This window comes from Chlorocebus sabaeus, chromosome 9 (genome assembly GCF_047675955.1).
Source record: "Chlorocebus sabaeus isolate Y175 chromosome 9, mChlSab1.0.hap1, whole genome shotgun sequence".
Lineage (NCBI taxonomy): Eukaryota > Metazoa > Chordata > Mammalia > Primates > Cercopithecidae > Chlorocebus > Chlorocebus sabaeus.
The window spans coordinates 135,963,452-135,985,680 of record NC_132912.1 but is presented as its reverse complement, the minus strand read 5'-3'; the positions used below and the strand labels follow the sequence as shown (position 1 = coordinate 135,985,680).

The following is a 22,229-nucleotide window of genomic DNA, read 5'->3' as shown; positions in this document are numbered from 1 at the left end:
ACAAAGTAATCAACAGTGCACACTTGGAGGTAAACCACATATTGAGCGAATGAAGACCTTGCTGTCATTAAGATTAGATCAAACAATAGCACAATATAAGGAAATTTTATCTGAATTCTGTAATGAACATACATGCTGTAATAACATTTAAAAAGCATGGCAGCCTATGCCAAACCAGTGAGAATAGTTCTATGCAAACAGTGGGTCTTCATGTGTTTGAACTCCCACCATGTAAGGCCAACTCGATATGCATGCTAATGACCTATAATTATGAAATTAAAAAAGAAAAATGCTAAAGGATGCTAGAATGAACATCAGTGAAAGCCACAGAGACCCACTCTCTTTTAACTTCTTACAAATATAAATTAGAAACACAAATCATCATGAGTAGCTCTAACATGCAAATGAAGTAAATGAATTGTGTAGGAGATTAACCCCACAAGTTTGTTTCTTTTTAAAAAATTTCTTGACCAGCTCTTTGATGATGGTGATGTTTATCTCCTTCTTCTCTGCAGCCAAACCCAGCAAAAGAATGGCACAGAGCGGTTGCTGCCCAAGCCTGGGTGCTCCTGGTGCTCCTGCACGATGGGCTGTGCAGAATGGTTGTCGTGGGGAGAACCCTCTTTGGCCTCTCCTTGTGCAGGCTCCACGCTGTCGGTGAGGCTCATCTCACAAAGATCTTTGGAGAGTTGGAGGTGGGGATCTGAGTGCAGCGCCAGCACCCCCTCTCCTGCCTGCCCGCCCCGCCTGAGGGCTCTACTCACCACCATGCTTGTCGGCAGCCCCAAGCTCCTGGGGGGCTGGGGTTCCTGGACCGGGCTCATCAGCAGGGTTCTGGGCAGTGGCCAGGAATTTGTGGTGCCCCTTGTTATAGTCGCCACAAGCTGCAACAGCATCTCCTGCAGTGCCAGCAGCTTCACCTGGACGGAGGGGTGCTCAGCTGTCACGCCGCTGCCGGCACCCACCCTCACGCCCACGCCCACGCCCACCCCCACAGAGATGTTGCACACCCTACCTTCATCTCCTCCCTGTCCTGGGCCAGCCTGATGATGTCCTCCTCCCATTGCCGCATCTTTGGCACTGGCCCCTGCCTCTGTTACAAGGTGATGAACTTTCCTGCGGGAGGACAGGGCTCAGACGCTGGGGCCCCTCCGAGGGCCCTGCAGCTCCCCCTGCCGTGCCCTGGCCTCCCACTCACTGACGGCATCTCTCCCTCCAGTACTGGATGAATCAAAGTTCTTGTTTCTCCACCTGCTCCCTCAGGTCCGCCTTCTCCTCCAGGTGGTCCATATGGCCACTCTGGAGCCAAAATAATGGGGTCACATCTCGACAGCGACCTGCCCTCAGGTGGCACTTTCAAGTCACGGAGAAGCTGGAGGTGAGTCCTGGTATAGGACAGCTTCTCCATGACTTCCTGCAGGATCCAGTGGGTCTCCCCACTCACAGACTCATCCCCCATCCCTGGGGCTGGGACCGCTGCCTCTGGCTCCTTCTGGGCCGAGGCCACCGGGTGAGCCACGCGCTGGCAGCACACCCTCTGCTCTTTCACCCGCTCTGATAACCGTGCCTGTTCCTCCTGGGCACTGGCTCCAGCGGATTTGAAAAATGGCACCTGAGGGCAAGACCTGAGCATTCTTGTAGGGGCATACACAGAACAAATGGGGCAGAGGGGTGGAGCGCAGCCCCTCCCTTGGGGCCTCAGAGTGTGCACCTGTTGGTCACAGGTGAAATGGGGTCTGACCACTGGCTCCAGGAAGGGGTGAGGGTGCAGAGAAATCAGAAGGCAGGGAAACTAAGAGCATAAAGGGGTCCTGCAGGGACCACAGAGGAAGGTGGTAAAATGGGTGCAGGGGGAGTCAGGCTCACCATGGCCTCCCAGCTCTCCAGGTCCTCTGGGACGCTTGGCATGGGCCGAGGTCCCTCCTCCTCCTCACTGTCCAGATGTTCTCCTCCATCTCCTGTGGGGAGTGGCCAGAGGGCTCCTCAGACAACCCAACAAGGCAGGTACTGTGGGCCCAACTCTGCCTCCACCCTCACTGGGTAACCCTGAGCCAGCCCCTCCCAGAGAGGAATGAGCTGCTGTTCTTTATTTTTACTTTTAAGAACCAAGATCTTGCTATACTGCCCAGGCACAGTCCCACTACCGGTCAGTGCTGGAGTTCTGACCTGCTCCCTTTCTGACCTGGGCCAGTTCAGCCATCCTTAGGCAACTTGGTGGCCCCCCCCCCCCCCCCCCCGCTTCCAGGAGGTCACCATATTGATGCCAAACTTAGTGCAGGCACCCGGTCGACATAATGACCAGCTGTTCTAAAGGTCTCTTCCAACTCCTCAATTCTGTGCTGCTAACAGTCCCCCCTTCCTCCTGGGGCTCTCTCTTCTTACTCTAAGCGTCTCCCCTACCTTCCCCAGGGAGAGCCATGAGGCTCAACTGGTCCTGCAGCTGCTGCTTCTGCTGCCTGGCAGCTTCCAGGCGCTCCTAAGGGGCCAGGAAAGAGTGAGAAGGCACGGAGTTTGCCAGGTCGTCCCCCTCATGGCCCCGTCCTCAGCCACTCCCTCCCCTGGGTCTCCCGCAACTTTTGGCGGGTCATCTTGGTCACCACTTTGCCCCAAGCTTCCTGCTGCTGCAGCTGGTTCATTAGCTGGGTCTGCTGCAGGAACTGCCTGTGCAGCGCCTCCTTCTCAGAGGTCAGCTGCTGATAGGCGGCCACCTGCTGCTGATAGATGGCCACAGACTGCTGCAGGTCACCCAGGTAATGGTCTGGCTGCTGCTGCAGACTCTGAGCCTCTTGGCTCTTCAGCTCCACCTGCAGGAAGACCCTGGGCGTGACGGCACATGGCGGGCTGGCTTCCAGATTCGGGGCCCATTAATAGGGTAGCAAGGGCACTGTGGGGCTCTGTCGTCTTCCCAGGACCCGGGCCCCTTGCTCCAGGTCTCAGTGACTGCCTCCCTTTCCTAGAACCCCATACCTTTTTCCCCATCCTCAAATGGCATACCCTTTTCTCACCATTTAAACTGTAGGCCACAGACTGATGGAAAAACAGTGGGAGCCAACCACTATCTGCTAAGTGTGCTACAGGCCTAATGCTTTCCATGTATTATCTCATTTAATCCTCAGCACCTCTGTAAGGAAAATGCTAACTTCCTTTTGAAGTTAAAGAAACAGAGACTTAGAGATGCAAAGTACTTGAATGGTGACCAGTGGAACTGAGGCTGGAAACCAGTTTTAATCTAAGGAGCCTTTTTGTTTTGTTTTGAGACAGAGTGTCACTCTGTGGCCCAGGCTGGAGTGCAGTGGTGCAATCTCAGCTCACTGCAACCTCCACCTCCTGGGTTCAAGTGATTCTCATGCCTCAGCCTCCTGAATAAGTGGGATTACAGCCATGCACCACCATGCCTGGCTAATTTTTTTTTTTTTTTTTTTTTTTTTTTTTTTTTTTTTTTGGTCATTTTAGTAGAGATGAGGTTTTACAATGTTGGCCAGGCTGATCTCAAACTTCCGACCTCAAGTGATTCTCCTGCCTGAGCCTCCCAAAGTGCTGGGATTATAGGCGTGAGCCACCACGCCTGGTGTAAGGAGCCTCTTATCCCACTGTCTCTTCCCCTATGATTGGGGGGCTCCATGCCTCTAGCTGGGATGATGATGTCCAGACCTGGGAGGAGCCCAGGGCTACCCACCTCTAAAAGTCACGGGACAGGAAGCAAGAAACAGTCACGGGACTGTCCTGGAGGGTGCTGAGGTCACCTCCCCCAGGCTGGAGCTGCCTCTGGCCTGGCACACCCCTCCCTAGAGGCTGGTGCCCGCCTCCCAGCCCTTCTTGGATGGGGCAGAGGTTACCGTCTCCTTCACCTCCTCCAGCTTCTCCTGTAGCTCCTCTACTTGCTGCTCCAACTGCAGTGCGCCCTTGTTCTCGTTGTTCTGGACAGAGAGAAGCAATCAGCAGCCACCCACTGCAGCTGGAGACTCCAGAACTTGGTGTCTGCCTCCCACGGCACGGGGAAGGGTGGAGGCAGGTTAGAAAAATCATCCCCTCTGTCCCATAGCCACCAGAGCAGGGCTCTGGCTCACAGGTGCCTTTAGAAGTAACATTTCACATGAGGGCTACACTGCCCCATTTTACAGGTGGGGAAACAAAGGCCTGGAGGGCCAGGGAGGAGGACAGACTACCCAGGGGGGCAACGCACCAGCTCCTCAAAGCCGCTCTGTGGCTCGGCCAGCTGCTGAAGCTTCTCCTCCTGCTCCCGAAGCCTCTCCTCCTGCTTCCAAAGCTTCTCCTCCTGCTTCCGAAGCTTCTCCTCCTGCACCCGAAGCTTCTCCTCCTGCACCCGAAGCTTCTCTTCCTGCACCCGAAGCTCTCCTGCTCCCAAAGCCTCTCCTCCTGCTTCCGAAGCTTCTTCTCCTGCACCCGAAGCTTCTCCTCCTGCTTCCAAAGCTTCTCTTCCTGCTCCCGAAGCTTCTCCTCCTGCTCCCGAAGCTGCTTCTCCTGCTTCCGAAGCTGCTTCTCCTGCTTCCAAAGCTTCTCCTCCTGCTCCCGAAGCTTCTCCTCCTGCTTCCGAAGCTTCTCCTCCTGCTTCCAAAGCTTCTCCTCCTGCTTCCAAAGCTTCTTCTCCTGCTTCCAAAGCTTCTCTTCCTGCACCCGAAGCCTCTCCTCCTGCTTCCGAAGCTTCTCCTCCTGCTTCCAAAGCTTCTCTTCCTGCACCCGAAGCTTCTCCTCCTGCTTCCGAAGCTTCTCTTCCTGCTTCCGAAGCTTCTCCTCCTGCTCCCGAAGCTTCTCCTCCTGCTCCCGAAGCTTCTCTTCCTGCTTCTGAAGCTTCTCCTCCTGCTTCCAAAGCTTCTTTTCCTGCTCCCGAAGCCTCTCCTTTTGCCTCCGGTTCAGGAGACTTACGTGCTGATTGTTCTCTACCTGGACCTGGAGCTCTCCTGCTGCTCTCTCTGTAGTTCCTTCCTCAGGTGCTGCAGCTCCACCTCAGGGGGCACTGCTGGGGGCTCCGGGGACAGGGGTTCAGCTGAGAAAGGAAGCGGTCAATAAGGGCCTCTGGATTCTCCAAAACCAAAAAACAACAACGAAACCCCTCCTCTTGGTGCACAGCTCCTCTCAGGCTCCCCAAACTTGGCCGCACTGCTAATGATTCCTCACACCCGGATGGTAGCCAATCTTCCAACCACTTTCAGATACAGAGCACTGTGGGTGGCTGACAATGGGCCCCCTTTGCTGATGGGGACACTGAGGCTCATGGAGATGACAAGACTTGCCATCTCCTGGCACAAACCTCTTTCCCTCTGCCTCAAAGCCCTTCCATCCACCCACCTCCCTGGGGCATTCTAAGCCCCCCACAGCCCTCTGATGCCAGGCCTGCTCCCAGGTCACGCCAGCCCCATCTTACCCATCTGGTTTTTGAGTTTGGACAAGCTCCTCTCCAGGTTCTCTACCTGATGCGTATCATGCTTCTTCTCCTTCTTCAGTGTGCAAACCTACCCAAAGCACAGGGGGAAAGGGCCCTGGAGAGAGGGGCTGGTGGCTGGTGGCTGCCATCTCCCTCTCTGCCCCCACCTCCACAAAGCCCAGACCCATGACCACCTCTGGCTGTACTGTTCCCATTTTACAGATGCCCAGAAAGATTCCGTGACCCATCTAAGGTCAGGGGGCTGAAGGGTCAGATCTCACCTCCTGAGACATTTTCCTCATCCTCTGCTGCCACCGGACTCTCTTTTTTGTATGTTGAGCATATTCATCTCTCTCTAGATGGGCTTGTTTTAGAGACTCCTTCAACTGCAAGAATGGGCACAGAAGTTAGGAAGGGCTGTCACTGGTCCTCACCTGCTCCTGGCCACCTGGGGTCATCTTCCTTCCCTCCCTCCCTCTGCAAAACCTCACCCGTGTCAGGCGTGCTTTCAGCCGTGCCTTCTCCTGTATGGACCGCTCTAACTGCCACTCAATAAGTGCTTGACTGCGGCTTGAGAACTGGATGATGAAGAGTGAGAAGTTTCCAGTTGGGGAGCCCGGGCCATTCCACATAGTGCCCCTTAAAAGGGCTAGGGCTAGGCTCAATATACAACTCAGTCAATAAAGATCAACGCACTTCCAAGCCCATGGTCTGGTTTTTAACAGAACTCAGTAAAGTTGGAAGGGACAGGGAAAGAGATGGAATTTACAGCTGCCTAACAGAGGCCCAGAGAGATCAGATAATATTGCTCTTGTTATTACTGTTATTACTACCACTGTCTGAACCTTTATGGAGTGTTTCACCAGGCACCATGCTAGCAATCCCATTTAATCCTCACAACCACCATAGGAGACGGTTACTATGACGACCTCTATTGTGTAGATGAAAAAACATGGAGTATTTGAGGTTAAATGTTTGCCTAACATCACTTAGGCAGAGCTGGGATTTGAACACCCAGGTCTATCTGATTCTCTAAGCCCATTTTTTTGCTGGGGTTGGGGGTACAGATAGGAAGGGGAAAATTAATCTTTCGTTCAGTTTTTGAAACGATGATACCTTTGCATAGTCCAAAACTCAGAAGGTACAGAAGGAAATTATCTCCCAGCCACCCTGTTGCTCTCTCCCAAGTTTTTTATGAACGGTTGCAGACATGTTTTACGTATACTATCATAATATGTGCGCGCGCACACACACACATACATTTCCTCTCTCTACAGAAATGGTATCATACTAAAGGTAATCTTCTGTACCTTCACAGAACAAGTACCCAATACCCCACCTAGGATTTGGCCAAGACCACAGCCAGGTAAGGGCAGGGCAGGCACTTGGCCTCCAAGCTCTGCATCCAGTGCTCACCCCCCACTGTGCCCCCCAACTCACCCACAGCAGCTGACTCAGCCCCAGGCTGCCTCTAACAACCACACACAAAAGCAGCGAGACATGGCCATGCCGCCTCCTGGGCAGGACACTCCATCCTGCAGAAGGGACCCTTAGGCTCACTCCTCCATCTGTGAAGCCGGGCTCCCAGGGGACGGGGCAGGTGGTTGGACTCACCCAGTTCGCCGCCGCCTTCTGTGTGGCGGTGACAGCACAGAGCACCTGCTCTAACTCTCCTGTACGCTGCAATGAACATTGCAGGCGGTCGGCCAGATCCTTTGACTCCTCTGTAATGAGAGAGTTGAGATGGGGCCCAAAGGACTCCCCCTAAAGACCTGTCAAAGTGCCAGGCTGAAGGATGACAGGGTGCCCAGATTCCCACCTTCAAAGTATCTGAGAGAACGTTTCATGTGATACAGGTCCGTCCTTAGTTTCCCTTTCTGCATGTTCAGTCTCTGGATTTGAACCTTTGGGAGAAAAGCCAAGCAAGTGCTGAAAGAGAAGGAAAGAAACTTTCCTCAGAGGACAGGAGAAAACTTCACACCCTCCACTCACCTCTAGCTCCCTTTCAGTTTTCTGTTTCTCGTTGTTTGCTTTCTTTTCCTATAGGAAGAGGAAGACAGAGCTTTTACCAGGGGGAGGTAGAGATGGCACAGCAAGAGACATGCCCCCAGAAAGCCACCGATGCCCCAGGACAGGCCCACCCATGGGAGCAGGTTATCAGGGACCCTGTGGGGATGGGGTGGAATCTGAGGGGTGAGCCTTCTTCCCCAGGTTGGGAGTAGGGGAGAGGAGACTGGGGCCTCTACATCTGAGAGCCCCCCAAACCCAGCAGTCATGTTGTGAGCAAACAAAGAAATCACGTTACTTCTTCCAGCTGATGTTCCACTTGTTTCTTCTGTTGTTGCTGTGGGGAGAGTCAAATTAAGGTGATGGAGGGTGGCCCCTCAACTCTATTCCCCACACCAGGAAGCGGTAGGTGGGGCCAGGAATGGATTTTAAAGGCAGAGTTCTCAGACTCAGTGGGAACACGAACTGGTCAACTCTCCTCAAGCGCCCAAGGACAGAGAATTCGGGTCTTTGTTGGTTTTTGCCCACAGCCACAGAACTCAAAGTCTGAATCTGGAATCTCTTGAGAGGACAAGAACATAAACCTCTAGAGATGGAGTTTGAGAAAGGCCCCCTCCTGCCCGCTTGTGATTTAGAAAAGTGCGTTCATTCAATAAACATTCACTGAGCACGTATGGGCCAGGTACGGTTCTTCACAGTATATATAGGACGGAAAAGGACAGACAGCAGCCCTTGTCCCTGAGGTTTCTGTTCTAGGGAGCCTTTAAATCTCGGACTCTCACAGCTAACAGACACCTTTGATACTCACTACCTCCTCTGGAAACACGAGTCCAGAAAGGAGAGGCGGCTTGTCCAGAATCAAAGAACAAATTAGGGACTGAGTCACAGCAGAAATACGGGGCCCCTGACAACCAGTCAGGCTAGCACTTCCCCGAGAGGCAACAACCCCAGGGCGTGTGTAGCAAGGACTCGAGCAGGGGTGTGTGGAGAGGAGACAGTCGGCAAAGAGGGCTGCAAAAGAAGAGCCATGCTGCGTGCTCTGGGGTCCCTCCATGTGAGGCCTGGGCACCCCAGCTCCCTATTTGTCCTTGGCACCAGGGCCCCCAGCCCCTTTCTTCAGGGCCCCAAGGGAAAACTGGAGCCCATGATTGGCAGCGTGGAATCAGGGGACCCCACTGGACTCTTACCAAGGATTTGATGGTGTTCTTCAATTGACTGATTTTGACGGACCTCGAGTCCAGGGCTGCTGGTAGTTCCTGGCACAGGCTCTGAGGCACATGCAGAGAGGAGGAGGTGGAGGAGGAGTCATGGAGAGGTAGAGAGAACAATCATTAGGGCTGGGGTGTGTAGGCTCTCTCAGCTGGCAGAGGGGCACCCACTCCCTGCTGTGGGAGGAGGTTGGAGGATTGGCCTGCAGGGTCACTGCACCTCCGCCCAGAGCCTCTTACCTCCAGTTCCTTCAGGGGAGCAGATGACGTAGGGACCTCTCCGTCGATACCCGTTGCTGACTACAAGAGATGAGAGTGCACGTGGAGATGTTCTGTCCCCCTCAGTGTCAGAGCCTTCTGACTTCCTTTCTTCCCCATCAACTGGCAACATTTCATTTTCTGCCAATCTTGAACCCTTTGTCCCATAACTCCTTTGTGCCAACTTCTCCCATGCTTTTTATCTCCCCACCATCCCACCCTGGGTCCCTTTCAGTGAATCCTGATGACAAGTGGCTGTTCTCATTGTCCTGGCTTCCCCTTGAGACTGGGGATGAGGAAAATCGAACAGCAATGACCATATCCTGGGTGTCCTGGGTGTTTACCGCAGGCCATGTACTAGGGATTAACATAAAAACAACAGTAACAAATCTCATTTAAACCTCACAAATGGAAGTCAAACAATACCACTTCTATTATACAGATGTGCAAAGAGAGGCCCAAAGAGCTCAAGCAACTTGCCCTAAATCATATCCCTAGCAGACGGAGAGGCAGGATTCAAACCCAGAATTCTGAACCAGTACCCAGCAGTCCATCCACAATCTTAATAATTACCCTCTACTGCCCCTGAGGCCCCCTGTCCCCAGGAGCCTGGTCAGCCAAGACTCACATCCCCAGGTGAGTGGCAACCACCAGAAGTGGCTGTCTCAGGGACACTGCCATTTGTTTTCCTGTTCTTCTTCGCTCCTGTTGGACCACCAGGGCTGTTTCTCTGCCAATATTCTTTTAACTGTGGGAAAGAAAAGCAGTAATACTCATGAGAACCATCATCCCCTACAGCCACATCCTCCTTACAGTTTTTACAAAATACTCTATACACCATCTGATTTAATGGCACCAACAACTGTACAAGGTGTTGTCACAATCATTTAGTGACTGAGAGGGCTTGATATGGATAGAAAAAAAAAAAAAAAAGAAGAAGAAGAAAAGAAAAAGGCAATACTGGAACTTTGAAACTCAGTCTTCTGACTCCAAGCTCTGGGGTTTTGCCAAGAATGAGCAACTGCCAGGGACCAAAACCAGAGGCAGAGGTAGAAAAGTAAACATTAGGTAGGCAGGAACTGGATGCCGTGTGGTTTAGAGTCATACATCCTCACACGTCTGTTAATGTGAAGAAGTGCACCAGTACCTCTCAAACTTTTATATCAATGTATCCTCACGGCAGAAGGCAGCCTTTCTGTTAAATTTGGGAATTCATCAGAAAGAGGACAACCCAAACCTCATATGCCTCAACAGCAGCAGATCAGGGTTAAAAAGTCTGGAGTCAAGGGGAAAAAGTAAAATTGGATCATTTCCAGAATCTCACAAAAAACAACAACCTGATGTTCTAAGTGCCCAACACGAGCAAATTAGAACCTTAAATAGAAGAAACTCTTAATGCCTATCCTGGCATAGATTCAGCACCAAGTACAATCTCATTTTACTGGTTTACCTTTTTCATCCTCAGAAGTACGGGCTATGAAAAAAAAAAACACTAAAATTTCTTTAAGAGAACCTTCTACTCACAATCTAACTTACATAATCAAAACACTCTACTGAGGGTGAAAATTGGGTATTATAAGAAAATAATCACCTGTTTTGTGAGAAGTTTCATGCATAATGCTCCCCCACCCAATACGCACCTTATAAAGAAAAAAGGAAACATACAAAATTATCTCGAGAATTATTCCTGCTTAAAAAATGTCTACAGGTCGTTACTAAGAAAGTATGCACACAGTAAAGATGAAAAGAGAACATGCAAGCATGAACATAATTGTTAGGGATATAGGACTATGGGTAACTTAAAAATTCTATTGGTATTACTCTCATGTAATTGCTCTGAAATTGTAGTCCATCGTTTGAAATGGCTCTTAGAACAAAATAGTTGGAAATTTTTGTGATGTCAAAAACTAAGGAATTAGCCCTAAATATTCCAAAGAATAGGGACAGAAAAACCCATTCCCTTAAATGGCATTAGAGTACTGTTTACAACTCAAACTTTCTCTCCTATCCTGTGATGGCCAAAAGTTTTTCCTCTGACAATGGCATTGACCTTACCCTATCCAGAATATGAACATCTGCATGGTTTCATGGTTAAAATTGTTTTTACCCATTCTGTCATGAGAATCAAATGGTTCAGACCATGCAGCTCCTCTCTGGGAATCCTCAAGTCCTTTCTAGGTCTGAAGACTATTTTCTGAATGAAAGACAGCTTCTGGGGATTTATCAAATCTCCCCATAGAAAATTATTTAGATCAAGATGTTTTAACCTTAACTTTTTCTCAAACAAAATAATTTCATTTCTCCTTTACTGTTGTTTTAAATTTGAAAATACACAGATAGCATGCCTAAAATAAAATCAAGGGGATGACAGTTTTAGAACACAAACTGTGGTAATTTTGAAAACACAAAAGCTAAGACCACTGATGAGGTCTATGTGGACACCAAGTCCACCACAACCTGTTCTGTCCTCCAGGTCTCTGCCCACGCCTTTCCCTTGCCTGAGATTCCTTCTGCTTCCTACACTTCTAAATGCTGAATTTCCCCCCAGAAGAGTTGCCAAGACCACTCCAGCCTGCACATCTTCCATTCCAGCTAACCAAAGGCATCCTTGCACTGCCTAAACCAAATTATTTTGTAGAGAAGGCATTTAAAAACTTCTACTGTAGACCATTCATTCACCTTAATAATTGTTATCGTGACATTATTCAATAATAAAATGAGGGAAAGAAGTCCTCTTCACTCCCTTATCCTGGAGAATCCAAGCCAGTGTCTTTCCCACTTGCTTTGCCCAAACCCTGGGACCTTTCAAAGTAACAGTCTAATGGAAAGGAAAGAAAATCTAAAAAAAAACTCTCCAGAAAATTAAACATGGGCAAAGAATCATGGGATTAAAAATTTTTACTCTTTGTGTGTTTGATTCCTGAAACGTAGAAATCTATCTCCCACTCCTTAAATCTGCCACTGGGCTAAGAGAATTTTGTATAGAATGTACACTTACTGATTTAACAGAATTAGAACCTCCAGGCACTCACTGAGATTTTGCTTCCACAACCACTCAAAGTCTAGTCATTAGTTAATGAGTTAACACCACACTTGGTCTTCACATTTTGGAAATGCTGACAGTAGACAGGGACTTGTTTTGGGAAAGGAAGTATACAGTAGACATTGCTACCCATTACCCAACCACCACCACCTTTCCTTTAAAGTACTCCACTCTTACTTTAAGGTTGCAGAGTCTCAGAAAGTGGGAAGAAAGGAAGTTTTTGCATTTTCAGGTCAAAAGAAAGTACATTTGTACAACCACATAATACCTCTGCAAAGGTTTCTTGAAATATAAACACGAGACAGAAGTACTTCTAGCACCTCCACAAAAAGTAAGATAAACAAACTTTTCCTCAATATACACTTTCAGCAGCATCGACACCTAAAAGTGGTCGACTCTACTACTATATTAAGTGACATTCATTTCGTCAATATGTGTTCCAAATTCCTACTGCTGTTTGACTCCAAAGGGTTCCTGCTGAATATTGAGACAGTTCAATACTAGAGGAAAAAATTCTTAATAATCAAAGGAAGGGTCACCTAAGGATAATATGCTACATACACAGACACAGTCAGATTTTCAACTTTAAAAAAAGTTGAGTTGTCAAAGTTGTACAGCAAACACTATGCTAAGCTTAGGCTCTTCTGGCATTTGATTTATAATCTCTGTAAAGAAAAGCCAGTCAGAAAATGGCACATTTTGTATGATTCTACTTATATGAAATGTCCAGGATAGGCAAATCTACAGAGATAGAAATTAGATCAGAGGTTTCCGGGATCAACGGTGGGGGAGACGGGTACAGGGAGTGACTGCTAATGGGTATGGGGTTTATTTTTGGGGAGATGAAAATGTTTGGAAATTAGGTAGTGGTAATGTTTGCATAACTCCGAATATACTAAAAACCACTGAACTGTACACCTGAAGGGTGGGGCTTATCATATAAAAACTGTATGACAATAAAGCTGTTTAAAAAATGTTTGGCTATGTCAAGACATAAATAGCGTCATAGCTAGAAGATACAGGATATAAAATATATGGGACAAACCTGCTCAATAATCTATCTAGGATCACACAATGCTTAAGATTTACCCTGACTAAAATTGCAAGCTTTGTATTTTATTGATATTTCTCAGTTTTTACTTCTTCCTAAGTCAGTCAATAATTCCTCCTTCTCATTTAACTATTGACTACAAAGACCCAAGACATTTTGACTCTGCCGCCAATGAGGTTCACATTTCATTCCTCGTTCCATCCCCAGGACTACCAAACCAGTGTGTGTTCTCCTCATTTCACTGTAAGACAACAGCGTGGCCCTCAACTACTGTCACACTCTTCAAGGCTCTGTGAGGACAATGTGTCTCATATTCTCTTCCGCTGTCACCAGATTTATTCTAAGACAGTTTCTTTACTGTTACCCCTGTTTCTCAACCAGTTACACAGAAAAATGAATATCCAGTGATGGTGTCATGTGCCTGTAGTCCCAACTACTCAGGAGACTGACACAGCAGGATCGCTTCAGAATGGGAGGTTCAGACTGCGGTGAGCCATGATCATGCCACTGCACTCCAGCCTGGGCAACAGAGTGAGATTGTCTAAATAAATAAATAAATACATAAACAAATGTGGTCTATCCATGCCATGGAATATTATAATATTATCAGCCTAAAAAAGAAAGAAGTCCTGTCACATGCTACAACATAGATGAACCTTGAAAACATTATACTAATTGAAATGAGCCAGTCACACAAAACCAAATAGTGTATGATTTCTCTTACATTAGGTTCGACATTAGTCAAACTCATAGAAACAGAAAATTGAATGCTTGTTTCCAGAAGCCAGGGGATACAGAAATGGGGAGTTGCTGTGTAGTGGGTATAGTTTCAGTTCTCCAAGAGCAGCAAGTTCTAGCAACTCGTTATTCAACAACATGTATATACTTAACACTACTGCACTGTATACTTATAAATGGTTAATACGGCAAATTTTATGTTGTGCCTTATCAGCATTTTTTTGGGGGGGGGGGAGTCTCGTTCTGCCGCCGAGGCTGGAGTGCAGTGGCATGATCTCCGCTCACTGCAAGCTCCGCCACCCAGGTTCATGCCATTCTCCTGCCTCAGCCTCCGGAGTAACTGGAACTACAGGCACCCGCCGCCATACCATGTTAATTCTTTTGTATTTTTAGTAGAGACGGAGTTTCACCGTGTTCATCAGGATGGTCTTGATCTCCTGATCTCCTGATCCACCTGCCTCGGCCACTCAAAGTGCTGGGATTACAGGACTGAGCCACCGCACCCGGCCTATCACCATAATATTTTTAAAAGAAGGGGCTTGTGTTTCCCTTTGTTGTCATTACCCATTTTTCACTTCAGCATTTTGAACTTTAGGTTTCCTGCAGCTGTTTTCCTGAGCCCTGGATTTACTGGCTCAGAATGTCTCCACCAGCTTGTAACAGCAGGCAGACACTTCTCAGCATCTTATTGGGCTCTGTGTGCTTGATGCTTAAAGTGACATGGAGATATGCCACTTGCTGAGAGGCAAAGGAAGGCAAAAGGTGACTGCCTTCCTGGCATCGATGAAGGCAGAGAGAAGGGATCTTGGAGGCACAAAGGTTAAGGCATAAGCAATAAACAAGAGTTGCCAACAAAAGAACTAACCCCTCTCCTGGTAACATTTGCAGGTGTTTTTCACACGGCCAGTGCATTTCACAATGTGAGTGCTGTCCAGCACCAAAGGGAATGGCCAACAGGCATGGAGCAGCCTGCAGCGTCCAGCACCCAGGAGGATGGCCAGCAGGCACGGAGGAACCTGCAGGGTCCAGTTCCAAGGAGGGTGGCCAGCAGGCATGGAGCAACCAGCCTGTCCCAGGAAAGCAGGAGTCACAGGACACAGCTGGACCCAGGTAGGCATGTATATTAGTTTCCTGTGGCTGTTACAGCAAATTACCAAAAATTTGGTGACTCAAAACAACAGAAATTTATTTTCTCACAGTTTTGGGTAACAGAAGTCCAAAATCAGTACCACTGGGCTGAAATCTAGGTATTGGCAGAGCCAGTGCTCTCAGGCGCTTAAGGCAAAATGCATCCTTTGACTTTCCCAGCTTCTGGTGGCTGCTGACATTCATTGGCTTGCAGCTCCACCACTCTGGTCTCTCCCTCCGTGGTCACATGGCCTCCTTCTCTTCTGTCTGAACTTAAATCTCCTTTATCTCCCTAAGGAAGCATGTGCCAGGATTTAATGCCCACTGAGACAAACAAGGATAATCTCTCCTCAAGATCCTTAACTTAATCATACCTGAAAAGATGCTTTTTCCAAATAAGTAACATTTACTGGTTCTAAGAATTAGGACTTAATGATTAGCTCCCACTTATAAGTGAAAACATGCAGTATTTGGTTTTCTGTCTCTGTGTTAGTTTCCTTAGGATCATGGCCTCCGACTGCATCCATGTTGCTGAAAAGGACATGATTTTGTTCCTTTTTATAGCTTCATAGTATTCCATGGTGTATATATGCCACATTTTCTTAAAAAGATTTATGCGGCAATATTCACAATAGCAAAGACTTGGAACCCACCCAAATGTCCATCAATGATAGATTGGATTAAGAAAATGTGGCACATACAAACCATGGAATACTATGCAGCCATAAAAAAGGATGAGTTCCTGTCCTTTGTGGGGACATGGATGAAGCTAGAAACCATCATTCTGAGCAAACTATTGCAAGGACAGAAAACCAAACACCGCGTGGTCTCACTCATAGGTGGGAATTGAACAATGAGAACACCTGGACACACGACAGGGAACATCACACACTGGGGCCTGTTGTGGGGTGGGTGGAACGGGGAGGGGTAGCATTAGGAAATATACCTAATGTAAATGACGAGTTAATGGGTGCAGCACAGCAACATGGCACATGTATACATACGTAACAAACCTGCATGTTGTGCACATGTACCCTAGAACTTAAAGTATAATAAAAAAAAATAGAGATTTATTATGGGGTCGTGGCTTACATGATTATGAAGGCAAGAAGCTGTCATCTGGAAACTGGAAGACTCAGGAAAACTGGTGATTTAATTGTGTCCAAGTCAGAAGGCCTGAGAACCAGGAGAGCTGATGATGTACATTCCAGTCCCAGGGGAGGAGAAGATGAGGTGAGATGTCCCAGCACATGCACAGAGGCAGAAAGAAAGGGGCGAATTCTCCCTTCCTCCTTTTGTTCTACTCAAGCCCTCAGTGGGTTGGATGATGCCCATCTCCACGGGGCCATCTACGTTACTGAATCCACTGACTCAAAGACTAATGTCATCGGGAAACACTCACAAACACACCAGAAACAATGTTTCATCTGAGCACCGGTGGCCCAGTCAACTTGGCACATAAAATTAACCTTCACAGTGTAATCCCAGGACTTTGGACTGCCAAGCGTGGTGGATCACTCAAGCCTGGGAGTTCCAGGCCGGCCTGGGCAACATGGTGAAACCTGTTTTTTTTTTGTTTTTTTTTTTTTTTGAGACAGAGTTTCGGTCTTGTTGCCCAGGCTGGAGTGCCATGGGATGATCTTGGCTCACTGCAACCTCTACCTCCTGTGTTTAAGTGATCCTCCTGCCTAAGCCTCCCAAGTGGCTGGGACTGCAGGTGTGAGCCACCATGCTTCGCTAATTTTTTACTTTTTTGGAGGACACAGGGTTTCTCCATTTGGTCAGGTTGATCTCAAACTCCCGATCTCTGGTGATCTGCCCGCCCCGGCCTCCCGGGGTGCTGGGATTGCAGGCATGAGCCACCGCACCAGGTGAAACCCAGAATGGAAAAACAAAACAAAAACCACAAAGATTAGGTGGGCCCAGTGGGCTGCGCAGGTATTCTCAGCTACTCTGAAGGCTGATGTAGGAGGATTGCTTGAGCCCAGCCGTCTAGGTGGTAGGGAGCTATGATGGTGCTGCTGCACTCCAGATTGGGCGACATAGAGGGACTCTCTCTCGAAAATGGAAACGGGAAAAGAAAAGGAAAGTAAATAAAACTACTAAATCAAGGAACAGCTTGACAGTATATTATTGAAAGAAACAGAGGCAAAGGTTAGCAGACACCAATGTTCACTCAGTGGGAACTGCAGGTGTTCCCTGGACAGGAGGCTGCTACTTTTCCAAAAGAAATCTGTTATTGACTACCAATAAAAAATACACTGTACGTTTGTTACAATATACAAATAGTGAAACTTTATATAGCCAAGATCATATTCCAGCACTGCTCTAAGACTTTTCCTGCTCTGAAATAGCTACTGTTGTTACCTCCATTGTAGAGAAAACAGATGCCAAAGCTTGTTGTGGAAGGACCAAGGAAACTCACTATGAAATTGACTTCTTATAAGTTTTGGACTTAAAGGTTCTTCCTGCTCTGCTCCTACATTCCCACATTTTAGTTAACGTACCTCTTGAAATACTGGTCCTTTCTATATTTGGAGGGACTCCTTGGAATTTGAAGTTTTTTCTTGCAGTCAACATTTGGTCATAAGATCATCTGTGTTTTATGTCAGTTTAAGTACCTCTTTAGACATTATTCAGTTAGGAATGTAAATAGGAGCTAACATTGTGTGTAACAGTTGCTTACAACCATTTTTGTTTGATAATACAAATATAAATCAGTGTTATTGCAAATGCAGGCTGGGAAGGGAGGGAATATATGCAGAGAGAAAAGCCCCATGTCTGCTTGAAGTTCAGCACTGGGTCTCCTTCCCTTCCTTGTCAAGGCTTCCACAGTGACAGAAGCACACAGGGCTGCCTTTTAGTGACACTCGCTGGGACGGACCTGGCAGAAGGGATTGCAGATTTGCATGGTTCCTGGCTGCCGCTGCCGGCCTGAGTCAGCAGCCCACTCCACTCCATGCTGAGCTTGGACAGCTCAGGTTTGAAAAATTCCCCCTTCCCTTGGACCAACCACCATGTTTCAGCAAGTTGCCCAGGCTGGTCTTAAACTCCTGAACTCAAGGGATCCCCCACCCTGGCCTCCCAAAAGTGCTAGGACTACTGGTATGAGCCACTGTGCCTGGCCTACAGCAAAATGTTTCTGGAACTTGTGGGTTGTCGGTCTCACTTACTTCAAGAATGAAGCCACAGACCCTGGTGGTGAGTGTTACATTTCTTAAAAATGGGGTGTCCGGAGCTTGTTTCTTCAGACTTTCAGATGTGTCTGGAGCTTCTTCCTTCTGGTGGGTTGGTGGTCTCCCTGTCAGGAGCTAAGCTGCAGATCCGCCTAGTGAGTGTTACAGCTCTTAAAGCTTGCGTGCACCCAAAGAGTCAGCAGCAGCAAAACGTATTGCAAAGAGTGAAAGAACAAGGAATCCACATTGCAGAAGGAGACCCAAGACAATTTGGTCGGATTGCCTCGGGCAGCCTGCTTTTATTCCCTTATCTGACCCCACCCACATCCTGCTGATTGGTCCACTTTAAAGAGAGCTGATTGGTCCACTTTAAAGAGAGCTGATTGGTCCATTTTGATGGAGTGCTGATTGGTGTGTTTACAATCCTTGAGCTGGAGAGAGAGTCACAGAGTACTAGTTAGTTAGATACAGAGTTAGCTAGATACAGAGTACCAATTTGTGTGTTTACAAACCTTGAGCTAGACACAGAGTACTGATTGGTGGATTTAGAATCCTTGAGCTAGACACAGTCACAGAGTGCTAGTCCTCCAAGTCTCCACTAGGTTAGCTAGATACAGAGTACCCATTGGTGTATTCACAAACCATGAGCTTGACACAGAGTGCTGACTGGGGCACATAGGACCCTCTGGCTAGATATAAAAGTTCTCCAAGTCCCCATCCAGTTCAGGAACCCAGCTGGCCTCACCTAGTGGATCCTGCAACAGGGCTGCAGGTGGAGCTGCCCGCCAGTCCTGAGCCTCAGCCTGCACTCTTCAGCCCTTGGACTGTCGATAGGACCCAGGCAAAGCAGGGGGCGGCACCCTCGGGGAGGCTCAGGCCCGCGCCGGGTCCCACTGCAGGGGGAGGAGCTCAGACACCACGGGCTGCAGGTCCACAGCCCTGCCTGGCCGGGAGGCAGCCAAACCCGGGGAGAATTTGAGTGCAGCCCCAGCAGTGCAGCACTGCTGAGGGACCCGGCACAACCGCCGCAGCTGCGGGTCGGGTGCTAAGCCTCTCACTGCCCTGGGCTGGCAGTACCGGTTGGCCGCTGTGTGTGCGGGGCCCGCGGAGCACGTGCCAGCAGCTGCCGGAACACACACTGGCCCGGGAGCCCAGCCAGCAGCTCCGGTCCGGCCCGCGCCTCTCCCTCCTCACCTCCCAGCAAGCAGAGGGAGGGGGCTCCGGCCTCAGCCAGCCCAGAGAGGGGCTCCCACAGTGCCCTGGTGGGCTGAAGGGCTCCTCAAGCGCCTCCAGAGTGGACGCTGAGGCCGAGGAAGCGCCGAGAGTGAGGGCTGCTAGCACTTTGTCAGCTAGCACTGGGCCTACAGGTATGAGCCACTGTGCTGGGCCTACAGCAAACTTTTTAAGGAATGTGTGTAAGCTAGATGACTCACAAGGTTGCCAGTTCAAACCTCACATGGAGCAGATAAGCAATTAAGAGTTTTGGCTTAAAACTTTCCTCCTGCTCCCAGAAAACAAAAGGTGGTGTTGTCATTGTTCTTGGTCAATAAAGCACTTATTACACAAAGAAGGTAATAGGACATATCTGAGAACAATCTGTTGACATGTAGCTAAGATTACAATCTGAAAAACTGAACAGAATTCCAAAAGAGAGCCGTGTTATTATAGCATAGTAAAATGTAATATAAAGTGTCTCATGTGTCTAAAATATAATGTCTCTGAAGTAGCTCAGGATTTTTGTAGCTCCAACAACCCATTCTACCACATAATCATTGAGATTGCAATGAGAATAGTTACTAAAAATTTAACAAACAAGGAAAATGGAACCAACAGAAAACTATACGAGGTTAATTTGTAGAGAAATGATAACTGCATAGTTTCTTTTAAAGAGACAGACATTATTTTAAGGATTTTTACATTGAAGAATTCAAAAAGCAGTAATTTTTGGGAATTTGTTGATTTGCATTTCAAAGGAACTGCTGACAAAGATTCACCAGTAATAATCTGAACAAGTTGGAAACTACAGGCGACACTATTGAAACACTACTAAAATATTTTGGGGACATAGGCTTATTAGAACAAAACTTCTCAGATGCTGTCTTTGATGTGAACATTGACTTATTTTCTAAACACACAGTGATAAAATTAACAATATTCAATCACCTGTGTTCTTTCCGGCATATATAATAATTAAAATACCAATTACAAAACTAATATATCTTCTCATTTCTTATGGATATGATTTCAGTGTTTCACTGAATAGTGGTGTGGTTTAAGTGATTTATTTCATTTACAAGTTAAACCACAATCCACCCAAAGGGAACTGACAGTCTATAGACTCATAGTGCAAATAAACACTTTAGGAATGCAGCAACTGACATTTCTAAACTACAAAACAGATACAGTTCGTAGAAGATACATGCAAAAAGTTCTACTAAGCAGATGGCCACAGAACTAGAACATTGATAATTTTACTGGTGATGTCCATAGGACTCCAGATGTTTCTAGACTCAACTTGAACTCTCAACTGAGGCTTGTTTTGTATTTTGCTTTTCCGGTTTCACTAATGACACAAACATGCTATAAAATGAAAATCCAGACATTCACATTTAAAAAGTATATTCTGAAATGAAAGGCAAGAACAGCATTTTACATATAAGAACACTGTTATGTTGCTAGGGTCCTTACTAAACAGAGATAGTACTACTGTATTTTAGACCAGTAACTTTTGGGGAGGGTATCTTCTGAAAACAAAGCAGTAGTCTGTACCATTAGTTTAATTTGTTTTTTGTCTTAATATGTAGTTTTTTGGGTTTTGTTTTGTTTTGTTTCTTTGTGTTTTTGAGACACAGTCTTGCTCTCTCGCCCAGGTTGGAGTGCAGCGGCGCAATCTTGTCTCACCACAGCCTCTGCCTCCCGGGAGCACGTCATTCTCCTGCCTCAGTCTCCCAAGTAGCTGGGACTACAGGCACCTGCCAACACTCCCAGCTAAATTTTTGTATTTTCAGTAGAGACGGGGTTTCACTGTGTTAGCCAGAATGGTCTTGATCTCCTGACGTTGTGATTCGCCCAACTCAGCCTCCCAAAGTGCTGGGATTACAGGTGTAAGCCAGCATGCCCAGTTCATTTATTTCTTTCTTATGACCAGATTTATCATCTGAAATAACAAGGCAAAAGTTATTATATAATACAGCTGTTCAACTATTTCAGTTAACAGGAAGTGTCACCCTAGCCTGGCCAGGTTCCAGTTCTAAGGACGTCAGTACTAGACTACAGCTTTATGTTACTAATAGGAATCATCAGTCTGTTCAAATTATGAGGTGCTGGAAGGAGAAAACAATTCTGTTTCCTAAATTTTTCAGCGGGTTTTGAAAAACGAGTGAGAAAAAGAAGCAATTACATTCAAATCCCTGAAGTCTTCATTAGAGTCAAGGGCATATCCTACAACAAACTTGTCTGAATTTCAAATCCAACAACTGAAAAGAATCATAAGTCATCATTTAGATACAGAAAACGTCACTTTTAAATCTAATACTGGCAAATGCGCCTCTCTACAAATACTCTCTGAGCAATCATAAGCCATTTCACATAAAACTCTTTTAAGTTAAAGATGGTTAAATGAATGACAAAGTAATTCCCTTAGAGTCTGGCCTATAGACAAGACTTGGTGGGGACCTTTTCACCAGCAAGCTGTTAGTTAAAAAATGTGACATATACAGAGAGACTACAGGGCATTTAAAAAGAGAAGATTAGTGTTTCTAAACACTGTTTCATTCCATCCATGCTGAGTGTGCCATGGTCACTGTTAACACACCCAAGGAAAGTCTATGAGATGGAGAGCTAAATTGTGGGGATTACTAGGAAGGGGCAGCAATGAGTTGACACTACAGACAAGAGCTTTGATTGATCACCTGGAGCCTGAAGGACAGTTCTGAGACCTGCACCGTGACTACTCATGTGTCCATCGAAGGGGAGCTAATCAGGAGGATGAATGGGGATAGAGTGTCAATGAGCAAAGTTGAAAAGATAAGGGTTCTCAGTCCAGAAGCCTTGGAAATACAATCCCTAAACTGTAAAAGGGTGTGGGAGAGGCGAGCACCACCTTTCATCACAGCATTCTCTGTTTTTAAAGAGACGAGTCTCGCTCTGTGACCCAGGCTGCCGTGCGGTGCTGTCATCACAGCTCACTGCAGCCTTGACTTCTTGGGCTCTAGCGATCCCCCCACCTCAGCCTTCC

At 47.4% G+C, this 22,229-nt stretch overlaps 2 protein-coding genes and 2 pseudogenes across 3 annotated transcripts in view; 1 reads left to right on the top strand and 3 right to left on the bottom strand.

Moving 5' to 3' along the window:
* Window positions 1–494: 494 nt before the first annotated feature.
* On the bottom strand, window positions 495–1,339 carry LOC140712437 (putative golgin subfamily A member 8D; annotated as a pseudogene). Its single transcript, XR_012094078.1, has 3 exons — window positions 1,016–1,339; window positions 765–920; window positions 495–679 (listed from the first exon to the last, which is right to left on the bottom strand). The product of XR_012094078.1 is annotated as a putative golgin subfamily A member 8D (transcript).
* Window positions 1,340–4,080: 2,741 nt separating this feature from the next.
* Window positions 4,081–22,229, bottom strand: part of LOC140712438 (uncharacterized) — a 46,698-nt gene continuing 28,549 nt past the window's right edge. The window contains exons 13-14 of the mRNA XM_073019493.1: window positions 4,405–4,864; window positions 4,081–4,339 (exon numbers count right to left, since the gene is read on the bottom strand). Coding sequence (XP_072875594.1) covers window positions 4,163–4,339; window positions 4,405–4,864 — 637 coding nt within the window. The 3' untranslated portion in view covers window positions 4,081–4,162. The remainder of the gene's footprint in view (window positions 4,340–4,404; window positions 4,865–22,229) is intronic.
* On the bottom strand, window positions 4,894–9,698 carry LOC140712436 (golgin subfamily A member 8C-like). The gene is made up of 8 exons (XM_073019492.1): window positions 9,490–9,698; window positions 8,578–8,699; window positions 7,689–7,727; window positions 7,376–7,423; window positions 7,203–7,287; window positions 6,998–7,107; window positions 5,875–5,961; window positions 4,894–5,769 (listed from the first exon to the last, which is right to left on the bottom strand). Exons 1-8 carry the CDS (start codon window positions 9,695–9,697, stop codon window positions 5,638–5,640), a joined length of 831 nt encoding a protein of 276 aa, XP_072875593.1. The 5' UTR covers window position 9,698; the 3' UTR covers window positions 4,894–5,637.
* Window positions 5,969–6,937, top strand: LOC140712450 (uncharacterized; annotated as a pseudogene).

Excerpts from the sequence above, each read along its gene's own strand:
- LOC140712436 (XM_073019492.1), bottom strand. The coding sequence starts at position 9,697 with ATGGTGTATAGAGTATTTTGTAAAAACTGTAAGGAGGATGTGGCTGTA. Across the intron at positions 7,108-7,202 it reads TTCTCTCAGATACTTTGAAG|AGGAGTCAAAGGATCTGGCC; the intron begins GTGGGAATCTGG and ends CTCTCATTACAG. Across the intron at positions 5,962-6,997 it reads AGAAGGCGGCGGCGAACTGG|TTCTCAAGCCGCAGTCAAGC; the intron begins GTGAGTCCAACC and ends TTCATCATCCAG.